The following is a 16,972-nucleotide window of genomic DNA, read 5'->3' as shown; positions in this document are numbered from 1 at the left end:
CAAAGGAGCTTTGAAAGGTGGAATATGATTGGATGCTTTGGGCAACACAGCCAGTATGCCTTTACACCAGTTTTGACAAATCTCCCCCGTTGAACGCGGTCGCACGCTAATAAAGCGGTTTGGACCTTGCAGGTTACAAGGCAACAACATTCCCGGTCATGAGGCGTGATGACATAGCGCTCTTTTATGTCGCCATGTAGCTCTAGTCGTACCAGGGAGCCTCTCCCTGCCGGGAATCCATGCCAGATTGGGCTGTTGCTTAGCAACAGACACCATGGTGGATGAGGTGACCTGTCTGGTCTCCTGTCTAACGTGCAATCCGCTTGTTGTCACCAGCACTACTGGTATAAGGGCTCTTTCACACCAGCCGTGCGGGTAATCTGCTGCGTGAAACAGAGCCAAGCCGCGTTCCGGAGAGCAGAGACACGGGGCATTAAGCCTACTTTCACACTGGCGTTTTGGCTTTCCGTTTGTGAGATCCGTTCAGGGCTCTCACAAGCGGTCCAAAACGGATCAGTTTGGCCCTAATGCGTTCTGAATGGATAAGGATCTGCTCAGAACGCATCAGTTTGCCTCCGTTCAGTCTCCATTCTGATCCGTCCTGGCACACAATGCAAGTCATCGGGGACGGATCCGTTTTCTCTGACACAATAGAAAACGGATCCGTCCCCCATTGACTTTTAATGGAGTTCATGACGGACCGTCATGGCTATAGAAGACATATTACAACCGGATCCGTTCATGACGGATGCATGCGGTTATATTATTGTAACGGAAGCGTTTTGGCAGATCCATGACGGATCCGCAAAAAACGCTAGTGTGAAAGTAGCCTAACATGATTGATAACGCTCTGTGCCTCTCTGATCTTTTTACTACAAAATCGCGGTGACAACTTTATCTCACTGTGATTTTGTAGTAAAAAAGATCAGAGAGGCACGGAGCGTTATCAAAGTTGTCACCGCGATTTTGTAGTAAAAAGGTCACAGAGAGGCAAAGAGCGTGATCAGTCATGTTACTGCTCCGTGTCTCTGCTGTCCGAAGCGGGGCTTGGCTCTCTTTCACGCAGTGGATTCCACGCACGGGATCCGCTCATGTGAAAGAGCCCTAACCCTGGGTTCACACCTGAGCGTTCTGAAAGGAGCGCTCTGTATGCGCGATTGTACCGGCGTTTGCAATCGCGCATACAGAGACAAGCGAACGCCCACTGTTGCGCGTTCCCGAAAGTCTATGTACGGGAACGCACGACAAAACGCCCCAAAGAAGCTCAAGAACTTTTTTGAGCGTAGGGCGTTTTACAGCGCGTTTAAACGCGCTGTAAAACGCTCAAGTGTGAACCAGGGCCATAGGGAAGCATTGGTTTTCATGTGTTGAGCGTTTTACAGCGCGTTTGAACGCGCTGTAAAACGCTCAGGTGTGAACCCAGCGTTAGGGTGCGTCTGATTCACCGGCCGTCGAGGACACGTGACATCCAGACGTACATATGCGGATCAGCTCGCCGATCACATGACTGCATCCATTGGGCCATGGCTGCCATTGAAGCACCATGGTCGCCTGTAGTGCAGCCGCAGAGCCACGGCCAACTGGGTGTGATTAGTAATTAGTGATGATTATAGCGAGCAGCTGACCCTCCCGTTATAAGAGGGCTCCTGAGACCACACCTTCATGCATCCTGGTGGTCAGTGACTGCATGAGGTGCTCACTGCTGGTCTGGTCATGTATCTTGCGCTCCTCACTGGGTATGTTGTGTTAGTACTACAAGTCTCACCAGGTTTTTTGTTTGGAAGATGCACAGTATCCCTTGCTTCATTCCTATCTTTTTGACTGCAATAGACTCTGCACAGTATTTCTCTCTGTGGTCTGGGCTTGTGGAGATGGGGCACCGTGTTGCTTCTCTGCGGGGTCTGGGCTTGTGGAGATGGGGTGCCGTGTCACTTCTCTGTGGTCTGGGCTCGTGGAGATGGGGTGCAGTGTCACTTCTCTGTGGTCTGGGCTCGCGGAGATGGGGCGCAGTGTCGCTTCTCTGCGTGGTCCGGGCTCGCGGAGATGGGGCGCAGTGTCGCTTCTCTGTGCGGTCCGGGCTCGCGGAGATGGGGCGCAGTGTCGCTTCTCTGTGCGGTCCGGGCTCGCGGAGATGGGGCGCAGTGTCGCTTCTCTGTGCGGTCCGGGCTCGTGGAGATGGGGCGCAGTGTCGCTTCTCTGTGCGGTCCGGGCTCGTGGAGATGGGGCGCAGTGTCGCTTCTCTGCGTGGTCCGGGCTCGCGGAGATGGGGCGCAGTGTCGCTTCTCTGCGCGGTCCTAGGGGTGAATTTACATGCAGCAGATATTTATACACTTGATGGTCAGTTCCATGGATCAGAATGGGGGTTGTTTCTGCAGCAATGACTTCTACAAGCTCCGTTCAGATGAATAGGACATCTGCTGCTATTTTGACAACAAATTTGCTGTGAATTCACCCTAATGTGCTAATTTATTTTGGCGCCCAGTACAACTTATTGTATCCCTTCTATAACGGATGTGTCTACAAGGGATCGTTCCTGTGCTTAATTTACAAAGTGGTCATCACTTTTTTTTTTTTTTTTTTTTCAGAGTGACCCTGCTCTGTCTGGGCACCCCCTGCTTGGCACAACTTCAGACTTTCCCCCCAGGTAAGTTAGTCTTTGACCTGTAGGTACCAAACTTGTCTGAAATATCCCCCCCCCCCCCCTTTATTTAGAAGATTTTTCTCCAATACTCATCTTGTATGGATGATGGGTGTAGTTGTGTTGGACTGAATACAGATGGAAGTGACTTGAGTCTCAATGTAAAGCATATCCAAGCCTGCCATCAAAATGGTGGAAATTGCCTTCAGGTTGACTTGAAATGTGCTGCTCCCCCAAAAAAAGTTTGCTGCTGTGGACATCACCACCTATAACATAGTTAACCTTGTGCTCATGGAATTCAGATCAGTGCCCGCTGTTGATGTATTAGAGCTTGATAGGTGACCTCCTGTGACTGAGTTGGCTAGAGGTTTCAGCAATGGGTTTTAGTCTGGAGATACCAGAGCTATCTCCATTGTGTGAGACATTCTAACGCTTGGTTCTGCTGATCCACATTTGATGTTGCGGGACCTTGTCTTGAACAGGTGTTGCCAGGACAGAATGTCGGGAGCGATTGTTCTGGATTTGGTTGGACCAAACCTTCATCGGGTCTAGTATCTGGCAGCTGGAGGCACTGAGTAAGTGAACAACTCATGCTATTGTGTATGGGAGACATCTTGCTGTGTTTGCTTAAGCTTCTTTGTTACAGATAATACCGGATATTTGGACGTGATTCATGGAAACCGGGCACCACAATGCGGCTACACAATTACCAAAGACGTGTATGGCAACATGGAAGTCAGGATATCCTTTCTTGGCTGCTGGGTGGAGAATAAAGTAGGTGTTCCTCATAACTATGGTGGGATCTGCATGATGTGAGTAGGGTAGTCTTCTCGTTAACTGCTTCTGTGTTTTGTCTTCAGAATGACAGGCAGTTTGATGTAAAGGTGCAGTTCAGGGTAAACCAAACCAAAATTTATCCAGTGTCCATGTCCTGTACGCCTTCTCAATCCTGGGATGTGAGGGAGATTGTTTGTGAGGAAAACTACATGGAGGTGATTCTTTAGACTTATTACAATTTAATAAGGTTCTAACCCAAGTTCACTGCTTCTACTTGACTTTTGGGGTAGGGCCAGATGTAGCAACCGAGATCGCTGACATTTGGTCTTACCACCAATTGTATTGACAGTAGAATATTTACATGGAAAGCTGTGGCCATTACCTAACAAATGTGAACTTCATGTATGAATGTGGTTTTTGCCTGCCAGGCTGTATCTATACATGATGTACCCTTGTGGTCTCCAGATATCTTGTTCTGTCTGGTTAGATCTTTGGAAAGCTAAGCTCAAAGTGGCAAAAACTGTCCAGTATTTTCTTTGTCCCACTCATATCTTGCCTCTAATGTTTCACCCATGACTGCCTGAGAGGGGGTGCTGTCATGGGTTCTAGAGAATCAAATTGCCCATAATTGACTTTTTTTTTCTTCTTTTTTAGGTGTCAGTTACTAGGATTATACCAGCAGTGATATTAAACCTCATTTCTCTAACTGAACCTGTGGTGAGTTTTGGGACCTGGATGGAGACCAAAATACATAGCCTCCAGTAACACCTGTTACCTTGTGTTGAGACCAGTAGGTAACTTGGGATACTTTCACACCAGCGGCACTACTATCTGGCAGACTATGCCAGGAATTGGCCGGACTCAAACTGCTGTGGTTTGTCTGGCTGACTCGCAGCCTTTGCCGTAATGCAGCTGAATGTTCGCCAGATGCCATTATATTTAATGGGTCCAGTCGACATTCCAGTTGCATCTGGCAGTGCAGGATCTGGAAAATTCCACCAGACTGTTCTGCCTGAGTTCATACCACAGATGTGAAAGTGGCCTTAGTGCTGCTGTCCCAATAGAACATCTGTACAGTGCCACCCCACCATTAGCGTCTGTCTGGTTAACATGGTGATCCAAAGTGGGCAACACTTTACTTCACCATGTGCCAACCTGAGTTTCTAGCCATTATATAAAGCAAGTTGGTATGTGGGCTTCAGTAGTTCAAACTGGAAACTCCATCTTGTACTAAAATCTCTTCCCTCTCAGGTATAATCTTCTAAATGTATGTTCTTTCAATCGCAGATGGGAATCCCTCAAAGGTGGAAAGTTTGGTTCAACAGCTCTAATGTACCTATTTCAGCTGTAAATGCCATCGACAGAGGCTTTGGGGTCAATGCCACAATGTCCAGGGTGGTGTTCAGAGCCCCATACAACACCTCAGAAACTCGGGTTTTGGCGGTAAGTGGCTCCCAAAGATAATGGAAGGTTTATGTAGATAGTAGTTGGTGGCCTACTGTAAGGTTTGGGGGGGGGGGGGTGTATGAGGTCTCCTCCTTTGTTGAAGAGTTGGCTCCTATGGGCTAATGAGCTTAACTTGTAAATTCTTCCCAGATCGGTAACCTTCACCTTGATGTCATTGCGAGTACTATGTTGTATACTCAAACACTCCTCCGGATCATCGTGGACACAACAATTGCATGTCCAAAAGGTAAATGTTGTAGAATAAGCCAACTGGGGGTGGGGTTGGTGCTTCCCTTGGAGTATGGTAATGAACCTCTTCTCCATCCTGGACAGATCCTCCGGTATTTATGGACACTGCATTCTCCTGGCTATCTCCAGCAGTACTTAGCCCTCTAATCAGTGGAGAAGTCATCAATAACATGTTTACTGTAGGAATCAATGGATACCTCTTAAACGAAACCGAAGTTAAGACCTACAAATACATATTAAGTTATGATGAGCAAAAAGTGAACGTTACCATTCCATATGGTGCTTCTGGGGGCTATATTGAGGTTAGTGGACATGCAATGCATTATTCAAATGTTCTACTATGTTGCTAGGTTTAATATACAAAATTCTAGGGCTCCTGGGTCAGAAGAGGGTTATTTCCCCTTTTTCTGAACTTTCCCCCCAGCAGTGAATGTACTAGTGAGCTACTCCCCACACCCTTCCTTTTGCTATGGAGGATGACTAGTCTCAATTGGGAAAGGAACTGATCTTGGAAACCAACTTTAGACTAGGTTTAGCTAACTCTGCACACTTCTGTCACCTGAGGATAAAAGTATAATCTTCTGTCCATTTCTCCAAATTGGCCAATGTGGCAATATGCTGCCCACTTAGTTCAGACAATGTCTGGACACCCCATTGAGATTCACTTTAGCTGGGTTAGTCAATGTGACCTGCCTCTGTACAGGACAACAGTAGCCAATCTGTGGCTCTTCAGCTGTTTAACTCCCAGCATGCCCTGACTGAAGTCTGAAACCATTACTTGGGCTTTACCCCATTTCTCTTGTTTACAGAGTGATATTGTTAACAACACCTATGTGACCAGATACAGTATTCACCTCCTCCTTAAGCGCCACTGGGTGGGTATTGAGAATGATGACTCTACCACACATACATCTTACAAACCAATTGTTGCACCAGCGGTTGTACACAATACAGTTTTTCTAGACCGTAAGTATGATCCCTGTATATTTATAGCAGATTGGGTGGAAGGTGGTGGCAGGAGCATGGACAGTCTCTTGGAGACTGGGCTGGAAAGTTGTGATAAAGTTGTCATATTGAAGCTATGATGCAAGGTTTATTTCTCTAACTGTCTTCCAGACACCATTAAAGAAAATCTCTACTTCAATGTGTCCCTGGGCAACTTCTACGCTGATATGGACATACAGTCCTTCGTCATCCATGGTGCACCTCTTAATCTTGCTGAATTGGGGCCGAGACGGATGACTGTTATGACTGCCACAGTGTCCAACAACACTCATGCCTTCTACCTCACGGTGCCCTTCTCGGACCCTCTTGTGGAACAGACGGTAGGATCTGAGGGGAATAGCCTCATCTCTGGGCTGGTTGCTATTTGGTTGAAGAAGACTAGGCTACCAAACATGAGGGGTGCTAGTTCAAGGAGGGGGGGAGGCAAACACTCTTCTAATCTTGTAAAACTCTAAGATCTGCTTTGAAATGACCTTCTTTAAATGGTGCTTAAAAGCTTCCAGTATGTGGCATGATTATGGTATGTTCCAATATAATTTTTATTCCCCCTCAGTATGTTGGCGGCTATAAAAGACGGTATAGACTGTACGTGACATATATACTAATCCTTGTGCCCAAAAATAAGAACTTAACACGCACTTATGTGGTGGACTGTGTGATCCAGGATGCTGGTGAGTATTGTCCTATGCAGCAGACTAGATACTGCCCAAGTGGACAACCTACAAACCTGTGATATCTTCCAATTTAGTGCCACCAACAATCAATGGTTTCTGTGAGAAGGATCGGCTGGTCATTAATGCAATTAGAGGAAATATGGACTATGACTGGGTTCCATACATTCGGGACCTCCCTCTGAATGATGCCCTTATCGCTTCCCAGAATATCACTGTCCAGAATTCAGTGACTCTCCTACACATTGAGGTGCCATCTACTGCTGTTGGCTTGATCTATGAGGTAACCTCTTAGGAAATCTGTAAGCAGCAATGTTGTTCTGGCTAGTGGTGACCTCAAACCAGGCTTCCAGTAAGGTCATGAGATGTTCAGATGCCAAACTCTTGCTTAAGAGCTGATTGGAAGCTTTTGGTGCTAGATGGAGCTCTGGGAGGGTTTACAGACTAATGTGTTAACTCCTGTATAATGTAACTAATACTTTAAGGGTAATATGTATTTTGAAGGTTTTTATAGTTAGCAGTAGGTCTGGAGATTTCATGGTAAAATGTAACTGCCTCATATGGCTGTTGGTACATGGTTGACTCTTGCTAACAAGTCATAACTGAAGAGGTAGCAATGGTCACTTAATGATGGCTTCCACAAGGCATCCTCTAAAGCTGAGACTGTACAAGGGCTTGGTTTGAGTCCTCGGCACTGGACTTTGAGTTTTGTCTTTACTGCATGGCATTGACAACCAAACTCGGCTGCAAGGTAAATATACTAAAATAAGGGAATTAAGCCCTGTACTCTAGAATTCTGGCTTCAAGTCAAATGTTTAGACCCTGAGCACATCACATTTTACAGCCATTGAAAGATGTGTTGCTATAAAGTAGCAGATGTCTAAAGTACAATACCCAGTAGTATTGATGTCACTCGTTTTTGTATTTTGTTTTTAGGAAGTCAATTTGGAAAACTCAGCTGTTCATCTAGACTTCACGCTACGAAACCCCCGAACACTACAAATACAGGCCTCTTATAAACTATATTGCCAGTTCCCTACAAGGCCTCTACGTGAGTAGTCTTCTCTTATGACCACCATTGCCAATCCAGAGTCTAGATTAACTTGACTTTCTTCATCCCATAGTCTGCCTCTCCAATGGTACAATGATTGCGCTCATTGACAGCACAGTCACCAAACCTGCATTTGATGCCCAGAAAGCCCACTTAAGGGATCCTACCTGCACTCCTCAGAGCGCTACTTCTAAGAAGGCCCTCTTTAACTTTGTGGCCTATTCATGTGGGACCACAAGTCGGGTAAGAACTTATTGTGCCTCCTGATATTGAAGTATAATGAACCGGTTAGAGGGTTTTCTTTAGTTAATAAGTATGGATGTCCAGCTGTAATGTGGACCAACACTTTACAGGATGTCCTCCATGATGGTACCACTTGTAGGCTGTCTTCCTGTCTAATGCAGGGACAAACTGAGGTTAAAAAGCCCCTCCCAACCACACCATCCCCCCCCCATACCAGTAGCAGACAGGTGCACAGAAGAGCTCAGTTAATGGAAGATTTGAACTGCGGTGGGGGTGCACAGGGCAGGTGTTCCTCTATCATGGATGTTAACTGAGGCCACTCCCCAGAACCAGAAGACAAACTCATAAGATGTGCAAATGTATTAAAAGGCATGCTTGATTCATACACAATTGTACAGAATGCATTAAGAGAACAATCCACTTGATCTTAGATCAATAATACAAGAAGTCAATGTCCTTCCTAATGCCTTCAGAGGTGGCAGCCACCCCAGCACTAAGACCTGGAGAGGTGCTACCATCTATGTCCTCTGAATGATTGTAAACTTTAGTTTTATAAAACTAATCTGGTTTGGATGGAGCAAACCAAATTCGCTAACTCATTAGGAAACCAATGGACATGGAGGTCCAGCCTAAAAGATTGGCTCATGATGATGTTTACTGGATTAAGGAAACTTTCAAACGAATTTGAATCAAAGATTCATTAAAGGAATTGGAAGAGGTGGACAACTGTCTTCCCAGAGAATTTAGAAACTGCCTTGCCTTTTGACAGTGAAGAAACCAAGTTGTGGGGAGAGAGGATAGAAAGTGTACCCTTTGAAGGTTTCTTCCCAACTAATGGACAAAGTTGGACTGACTTCTAGGGAAATCCTGAGGTACTTCAGCCTTGATCAGCACAAACATCACAACTAGGTTGATGAGATCAATGTTATGGTTGGCTCAGTTGGTAAACCACCTACAAATGCCCCCCTGGGAGTTTTTTTAAATCCCTGGTTAATAAAAAAAATGGGCACAGCATTTTATGGCTGACACTTTAGCAGATTTGTTGTAAGGAATGGAGCCATCACTAATACAGTAAGAACACTCTCTAGCTAAATTGATCAGGGGATATGCCATCCAAGAACTAGGTGCAATTCCCTCTTCAGGAGCCTAAATATTTGGTATGGTCCAAGATAAGATATTGAAGGCATCTGATAAAAAAAGGCTTCCTGGAAGACCCAGGAAACCCCAGGTTTCTTGTAAACCAATTTAGCAACAGGAGAATGGTGTTTAAAGACAAGGGAAAAGTTAGAAAAAATGGTCATACCCTAAACAAGGGAAAGGGGATTTTTACTTGACCCCTGACACCCAAAATAAACATGCCAGTCAAAGGTGGAAATTCTTTCCAGCTTGGTGCCAGATGACTCAATCCATGGGTCCTACAAGAAGGCCTAAAGATGGAGTTTTGGTCCATCCCTTAAAAATGTACACTTGCTAATTATGACATGGTAAAAATTCAAGAGAATCTTGCAGGGTGTAAAATTTAGTGACTAGGAGCAGTAATACATGTACCTCCAGGACCAAGAATGCAACGGTGATTACTTAAGACTTTTTCCCAATAAAGAAGCCAGATGGATCTTTCAGAACAAACCTAAAGCAAACGGATAACATACCATCCATTCAAGATGGAATCCAAGAATATCCTAACAGGAATTCCTTGGAAGTCCATATGTAATGGTAACAGATACCAGCCAATCGGGCTGGGGAGCAAAGGGCTCAGTTCTTCCAGGGTTTCTGGGATCAAGAGAAATCCTCACCTTATTGGGAACTCGGCTATAAGACCCTAAAGTGGGGGGGGGGGGGGGGGGGGCAGATCTAAAGAAACACTTGGTTTTATCAGAGAACATAACTGTCTTGGATGGCACCCTCTACACCTCACAACAGATTCTACTGGGTAGAAAACTAAGTGGGAGATTAAACTGGTTTAAAGTAGAACTGGCTTAGTTGCCCATAGCAACCAATTGGCTTTTTTTTTTCTTCACAGCTCCTTTGGCTGCAATAGGCGACTAAGCCAGTTCTACTTTGTTAGTTTGATAGATTGGATCCAGCATTCCTTGGTTTTCAGCTAAACCAAGAAACCCTTCATCCTTGTGCACAGATAAGAGTCTTTAACACGTTGGACACTGGGTCACTATTGGCCTACCTAGAAACCTTGACCTGAAGAAGCATAACCATCTTGTACAGCTTGCTGGCCAAAACAAATGTCAGAAAGCTTCAGGCTACCCTGGCCAGATGGCTGTCAGACTGTCAGACTTGCAAGCTACAAGAAATTGTATCCATAGGGTATTGAAGCACACTCTACTAGAAGTGGTGGCATGGTCAGATATAGACTAGATATTGCAAATGACTAACAAAGGTTTGGGTGTAATGTTCTAAGCCATCCTACCCTAATCCAGCTACCTATCTGGTATAGCTCCATGTGATGCTGTCATGGAGGAGGTCCTGGAAAGTATTCTCATCGGTAATCTGTTTTTCAGAAGTCTGACATGATGGAACCCTTATTCCTCACTCAAGTTCTTGCTTTGTTAGTCTTTATTCTATTCATTGTCCTGTTTATCCATCCTTGTGCAGTAATTTGAAGAAACATGGGGTGGGGGGAGTGTTAACTTGTTCCTGTCAGTGCAGTCATGTTGGACTCCGGGGAAAACCATTATCTTGAGACAGTGTGAGCTTAGCCTGATGCTGGCCATATTGATTTTCTGCCAAACCAATTAGTAAAATCTTTTGGGATGCACTGAATAGGGCAGTGGGACATAACCATTTGACAGAATCCTCTGCATTGGACTAGTAGAGCCCAGTCTATGGTAAAAGGTGGTAGGTCCACTAGTGTCTCTAGGCCTTCAGACTGTTGGTGCTGAAGCCCTTAATATCAAATGGCAAGTGAAGGACCAGTTCAGTAAAACTACACTTGAGGCAGTCTTAATCTAACTCCCTGTTTTCAGTTTGACAATGACTACCTGGTGTATGAGAACGAAGTGACGTTTGATCGACAAGTCCTGTTACCACAGCAACCAATCATTTCCAGAGATTCTTCATACAGGTGATGTATTTTATTTGTATTTCAGTCTTAAACTTGTAGACCCAACACTAACCTTGTCCTCTCATGTTCTAGATTGACGGTGCGCTGTAGATACCCAGTAAGAGACACCTTGTGGTTGAGTGGTCAATACAGAACAGAGGGCATCAAGTCAGGACTTGAGCAGACTCAGGCAAGAGGTAACTAGTCTTCTCTGGTCCAGTTCTGGGCACCAGTCCACCGAAGGGATGCTCTGGAGCAGGAAAAAGTACAAAGATTAAGTAAACTGATAGGAGGCATGGAGGCTCTTGGTTATGAAGAGATTCTACTCCTACAAATTGGCACTGGGTTTGTCTAAATCGTGCATATTGCCAACATTTGCTTAATTTTCTGCCAATGGACCTGTAACCTTTTTGCCTTCTAAAACTGTACAGAAATCTTAAAGGGGGTTCTCACCTCTGCAAATGGCACTCATTATGTAGAGAAGGTTAATGCAAGCCATTTACTAATGTATTCCATATTGCTTCCTTTGTTATCCAGATTATGGACTGCTCACTTCCATGGTTACAACCACCCTGCAATCCATCGGCAATGGTCTCGCTTGCACGCTGTAGGAAAGCACCAGCCAATGTGTGCTCCCATGGTCCTGGCCACCAGAGGTTCTCTTCTTGCTACGGTGTGCAAACACAACCACCACTGATGGTTTGCAGGGTGGTCACGACATGGAAACCAGCAGTGTATAATGTGGTGGAAAAATGCAATATGGAGAAGCACAATACACTAGTAAGTGACTTGTATTAACTCTACATGATGGATGCCACTTGCTGAAGTGAGACCCCCCAATACTGTACCCAAACCTCCTTTCTATCACCTGATGTCTACTTGGTCAAATCTGAAACGTAACATCTTCCAGTGGTGCTTTGCTTGGCCAAAGCTCAAGTACTACCTTGTGAATGTAAATCGTTGAAGAAAGCTGTTATATCAAGACTTGTATTAGACTGTAAAAAAGTGATAGAAATGTATCTTGGAAGAGGAGTGACTCTTGCTGTTTTTGTCTTCCAGTGTTACGGAGGAGAGCCAGAACTCATGTAGCAGAGCTGAAACTGGCCAAGGGTAAGGTCTAGTGATAACCCAGGGACATGTGTAAGGAGGTTTATCTTGTATTGAAATCTAGTATTCCTCAGGATGGGTTGACATACTAAGAGTCCCTCATGACAGCTCTCCTTTTCCCACAGATGGAAATCTTACAGCCTTTTATCAGAATGGAGACTTCCCTGTCTCAGTGCAGTCCAACGATGTCCTTCACTTCCAGGCAGATGTGCAAAGTCCAGAGCCTATGGCTGCAATCAAAGACTGTTGGGCTACAACATTTCCTGTCCAAGATGGAATCAAATGGTGGGATCTTATTGTGGATGGGTGAGTAGACCTCAAACATGTTAAAACCTTGTTTCTGCTACAAGTTTGTTATCTAAGATGGACTGTATCTTCAGGCAAGAAACATGGATAAAATGGACCTGTGCCATGAACATGTTACTTCAGTGTAAACTCTCAGACCTGTAGAAAATGCATGCCTTAGTCAAAAAGCACAAGTTCACGGTTTAATCTAGAATATCCCTTCTCTCTAACTATACATTCACAGCACCAGGGGCATAAAGGGCTGGTTACTGGAAAAACATGGCTGATTTCTTCCTAAGTGTTGCTGCAGATGTACACGGTCTGTCCATAGAAGTGGATGGATCTGAGCTGTAATACTAGACAAATCCATGAGTAGGGGTGCTTCTGTCTTTGACAGAAGGCAGCCATATTTTCTTAGAAGATCTGAGCCCTACAGCTGTGCTCCACCACTTAATGGTCATATGTGCATCAGGTGGGCTCAGTTGCCACTTTTTTCTTCCCCCTAATGCATACTTGACTCAGTTGATGCCAACTTGAATTCATGGGTAGAATGGGCCAAAGATTGCCTTCCAATGTGAAGGGTCAGTATTACATGGCTCTTGTGTTCTTCCTCAGATGTGGTGCAGTAGCAGAAGCCTTCTCCACAGAGGTCCAGACCTCCCCAGACTTGTTGCCCAGATTCAAGGTGAAGATTCATGAAGCCCCATCTAGTCAGGTGAGGAAAGGATGCCTGGGGGGGTGGAGGCTAATTTAATCTGAATTATAAATCACGGGTTTCCACTTTCCCTTCAGTTTTTTGTCCACTGTAAGGTTATAATCTGTGATGGCTCCACACAGCCTGAGAGCTGCCCCACAACCTGCAACCAGACTGAGCGCCTCATGGGTAATAAACTTAGTTTTTTGCTAAATCTAGTCATTTAGAATCTGCACTTAATCTTATCTAAAAATGTTTTATTTTTTTTAAGATAAAAGAGCTGTCCCTCTGCCAACTGAGCTGGTATCTGTTGGTCCTCTCCAGATCCTGACACATTCCAGTGGTGTGGTCTATCAGCATGTTGGTAAGTGTCTTACCACACTTCATCACCGGAGGCAGCAGAGTTCTTTCTGCCTAACCCTTCTTTCCTTTTACTTCTCTGCAGGTGGAGAGACTTCCCAGTCTACATTGTCCTGGGTGCTGCCACTTGGCCTTGCTGTTATATTTGCTTTTACTGTTGGCGCAATCTTCCTTACAATTCGCCTATTTACACAGTAAATAAAAAATAATAATTTTGTAAATGGTTTGGTTCATTCTTCCATGGAGTAAAGGCAAAGAGCTGCCATTACATGAAAAGCACATTTGGCCCCCTCTAGTGGTGAGGGGCTTGTGAAGCTACTAAAATGATCTGTCTGAGGAAATTGAGGGGGCAGTGAACTCGGGATTCTTGCTGCAGCAGGAAATGAGACCATGAACGCCATTCATTGCCTGTGAGGTCCTACCACTAGTTGGCGTACTGTGTACAATTCTGGGCTCCTGTGAACAAGGCAGACAGCAGAGCTGGAGTGGGTTCAGAGGAGGGCAACTAAAGTAATAACTGGAATGGGTCCTAGAGAGATTATTAAAGTTAGGGTTCAGTTTAGAAAAGACTAAAGGGATATCTAATAACTATGTATAAATATATCAGGGGTCAGTACAGAGATCTATCCCATCATCTATTTATCCCTGTGACAAGGGGACATCCTCTGCATCTGGAGGAAAGGTTTGTACACAAACATAGAAAAGGATTCTTTACGGTAAGAGCAGTGAGACTATGGAGCTCTCTGCCTGAGGAGATGTGAGTTCACAAGGGGCCTATATGTAGCTCTGGAGGGTTATACTTCAGAAGTGTGCCCTATTGTCCATGTTTATGGATCCTTCACATCTGTTGATGGCTCCATGGAAAGACAGACTCTACATTCTTCATGGATTGTTGCTAGGAGATGCTGTTGGAATTTTTTCTTTTTTTCAGCCTAGCAGTGTCAATGGACCAGACACAGATCCTTCATGGATGAACCACTTTAATCTTGCCCCTGTCATGGACATGTAAACAAGCCCTAAGGTTATGCTCACATGAGGCTGCTCTCATGGAAGAGCCTGGATTCTGGCATTCACTACTGATCCCTATTAAGGATATTGGGATCTAGTGGTGATTTGGAGTTTCCAGCATGAATACCAGGCTTCAGACAGATGCATACCACTGCATGCAGAAGTCTTTGGCCGGCATTTCTGCCATAACAGGCTGCTGGGTCTGTACCATAACTGTGACCTTACCCTAAGACTAAAATGCGTTAACTTTTGAAATCTGCTTGAATAACTCCTTAGTGACCAGTCATGTAGTACATGACCATCTTTCTGACAAACTTAGAACCAGTCCTCTACCTCACATGAATCCAGAGCTCCACATTCATTGCTCATTGGATTTAGTTCAAGCTGGCAGGATACGCTCCCTACTGTAGCTGGTGGCATCTGACATATGGATCTGAGCATGTGCTCCTATGTCAGTGAGCAAGGGCAGAAATTAAGAGGCAACCGTAGGTGGCACTATACAGATTTCAGTGACTAACTCGGTGGCTATACAAAAATGTTTTATTACATGCAATTGCAGAAGTATTTAGATCCAGGTGCTGGTTTGAAAAACTTTTTTTGTGGGACAAGCCCTTAAATATTAAACTTGTGCCCAATTGACAAATATGAGGTTTTCAAAATGTATTGGAGCCTGAAGTGTTCTTCTTGATCCTATGTAAACAAGGCTATTAGTCTGGGCAGGGCCTATAGTCATGGGCATAGAGCAACGGTCACACCATATCTTTTAGAGATGTAAGAAGCTGTAAACCAAAGCCCCCAGGGCTGAGAGATGGTCCTAAGGTAGCCATACACATTTAGATAGAAGTTGGTTAATGGTTGAAGCCTTCATCTGAAGGTTCAGTTCGTAGATCCGGCCATAGACATTTTAGTCCATGTTGACCATTACAGGTGTTTGACACTGTAGTACTCGCTCAGTGTAACCCAGCGATGGACATATCTCTAAGCTTTTTTTCAAACTCTCTGGCCTTTCCTCCAACTATCGAGTGAAAATTTCAGTGGTTGCCAACTTCTATCACCACTTGGCTAAAACAATATTTAGTAAAATTTTCAACCAGCAAATGTTTGATTTGAAATTGTCCGTTTTGACTAACTCATGTGTAGGACCATCTTTATTCTGGTCATCCACATCTGGTTAATTAGGTCGGGTATAGACTTTTTTAATTTTTTTTTTTGCACCTCAGTATCTGATCGGTGGGGTCTGACACCTGGGACCTCCACCAATCAGCTGTTCGAGAAGGCACCTTCCCTTGCAGTAGTGCCACGGTCTTCTTGCAGCTTTTTCTAGGCCAGTGATGTCATGTTCATCAATCACGTGGCCTAGGAGCAGCTCAGCGCCATAGGAGTGAACGGGGCTGAGCTCCGATATGAAACACTGCCACTATACAATGTATGGAGCTGTGCTTGGGGAGAAGGGGGCACTGGTCACAAGAGCGCAGTACCTTCTCAAACAGCTGCTTCAGACCCCACCAGTCTGAAATTTTAGAGGCGTTAGTTCAAATACACGGTCTGATGATCCTCGAGGAGGAAGAAAGGTCCCCTTGGTGAAGCTTATAGAGTAACCTTCCTGCTGGAAGATGATACTCACTAAGGGCTCATGACCATATGTATTTAGCAATCTGCAGAAAAATACAGATGACATCCGCAGTGCATCTGGTTTTTTGGATCCATTGTAACCATGCCTATCCCTGTCCACAAAACTGACATGAATAGGATTTTTTTTTTTTTTGTGGGACTACAGAATGCACTAAGTAATTTCAGTAGTTTTTTTGTAGCACTATTGAAGTGAATGGGGCCGCAAAAAAACAGGACTGACACTAACAAAATACATCTGTGTGCATGAGCCCTGTATTTTCTTGCTCGGTCATTTTAGATGGCCTTTGCTTGGCTGTCCCTTCAGCAGGTCAGTCCCGGGTGGGGTTAAAGTGCATTTCCTCAGGGTTCTGGATACTTCGTAGATGGAGAATGTACTGATCCGTAGCGGATATCAGTCAGTGGATCCTCTGCTGGTTTATCATGTCCAGCAGGAAGGTTACTCTGAATACTCCACCATATTTTTTTCCTCCAGGAAGATTAGACTGCGTTTTCGAACTAATTTGAGCCTGTGACTTGGGTCTTTCTGAAACTTTCCTCGGGAGGAAGTTTTTACAAGCTGTGGTCCTTCCCTACAGCTTCTTTCTGTCTTCTCACTGGGGCTGTCGTGGGTGAAAGGAGAAATTACACTTATCGGTAATTTCATTTTCCAGAATCTATGACGGCACCCCTCTCTCTGGCTTGTATTTTGTTATGGGGTTTTTGTTTCTTTACATTCACAAGGTAATTTAAAAAAACGACATCCTCAGTCTTA

General features: G+C 44.8%; 1 protein-coding gene across 1 annotated transcript; it reads left to right on the top strand.

Annotated features, from left to right (window-relative positions):
* The first annotated feature begins 1,543 nt into the window (after window positions 1-1,543).
* On the top strand, window positions 1,544-13,779 carry LOC122925601. Its single transcript, XM_044276957.1, has 23 exons — window positions 1,544-1,584; window positions 2,586-2,644; window positions 3,121-3,213; window positions 3,285-3,412; window positions 3,499-3,630; window positions 4,070-4,132; window positions 4,703-4,858; window positions 5,012-5,108; window positions 5,195-5,412; window positions 5,920-6,076; window positions 6,227-6,435; window positions 6,669-6,786; window positions 6,864-7,069; window positions 7,723-7,837; window positions 7,911-8,080; window positions 11,059-11,156; window positions 11,229-11,332; window positions 12,195-12,245; window positions 12,368-12,548; window positions 13,143-13,242; window positions 13,320-13,410; window positions 13,493-13,585; window positions 13,667-13,779. Exons 1-23 carry the CDS (start codon window positions 1,544-1,546, stop codon window positions 13,777-13,779), a joined length of 2,793 nt encoding a protein of 930 aa, XP_044132892.1.
* Window positions 13,780-16,972: the final 3,193 nt, after the last annotated feature.

The sequence above is a fragment of the Bufo gargarizans genome, chromosome 2 (genome assembly GCF_014858855.1).
Source record: "Bufo gargarizans isolate SCDJY-AF-19 chromosome 2, ASM1485885v1, whole genome shotgun sequence".
In the NCBI taxonomy this organism is placed as follows: domain Eukaryota; kingdom Metazoa; phylum Chordata; class Amphibia; order Anura; family Bufonidae; genus Bufo; species Bufo gargarizans.
This window is presented reverse-complemented; position numbering and strand designations above follow the sequence as displayed.

Bases quoted from the DNA above. Each gene is read 5' to 3' on its own strand.
- LOC122925601 (XM_044276957.1), top strand. From the start codon at position 1,544: ATGGTCGCCTGTAGTGCAGCCGCAGAGCCACGGCCAACTGG. The intron at 6,787-6,863 runs GTGAGTATTGTC...CTTCCAATTTAG, and splicing joins CTGTGTGATCCAGGATGCTG to TGCCACCAACAATCAATGGT. The intron at 11,157-11,228 runs GTGATGTATTTT...CTCATGTTCTAG, and splicing joins TCCAGAGATTCTTCATACAG to ATTGACGGTGCGCTGTAGAT.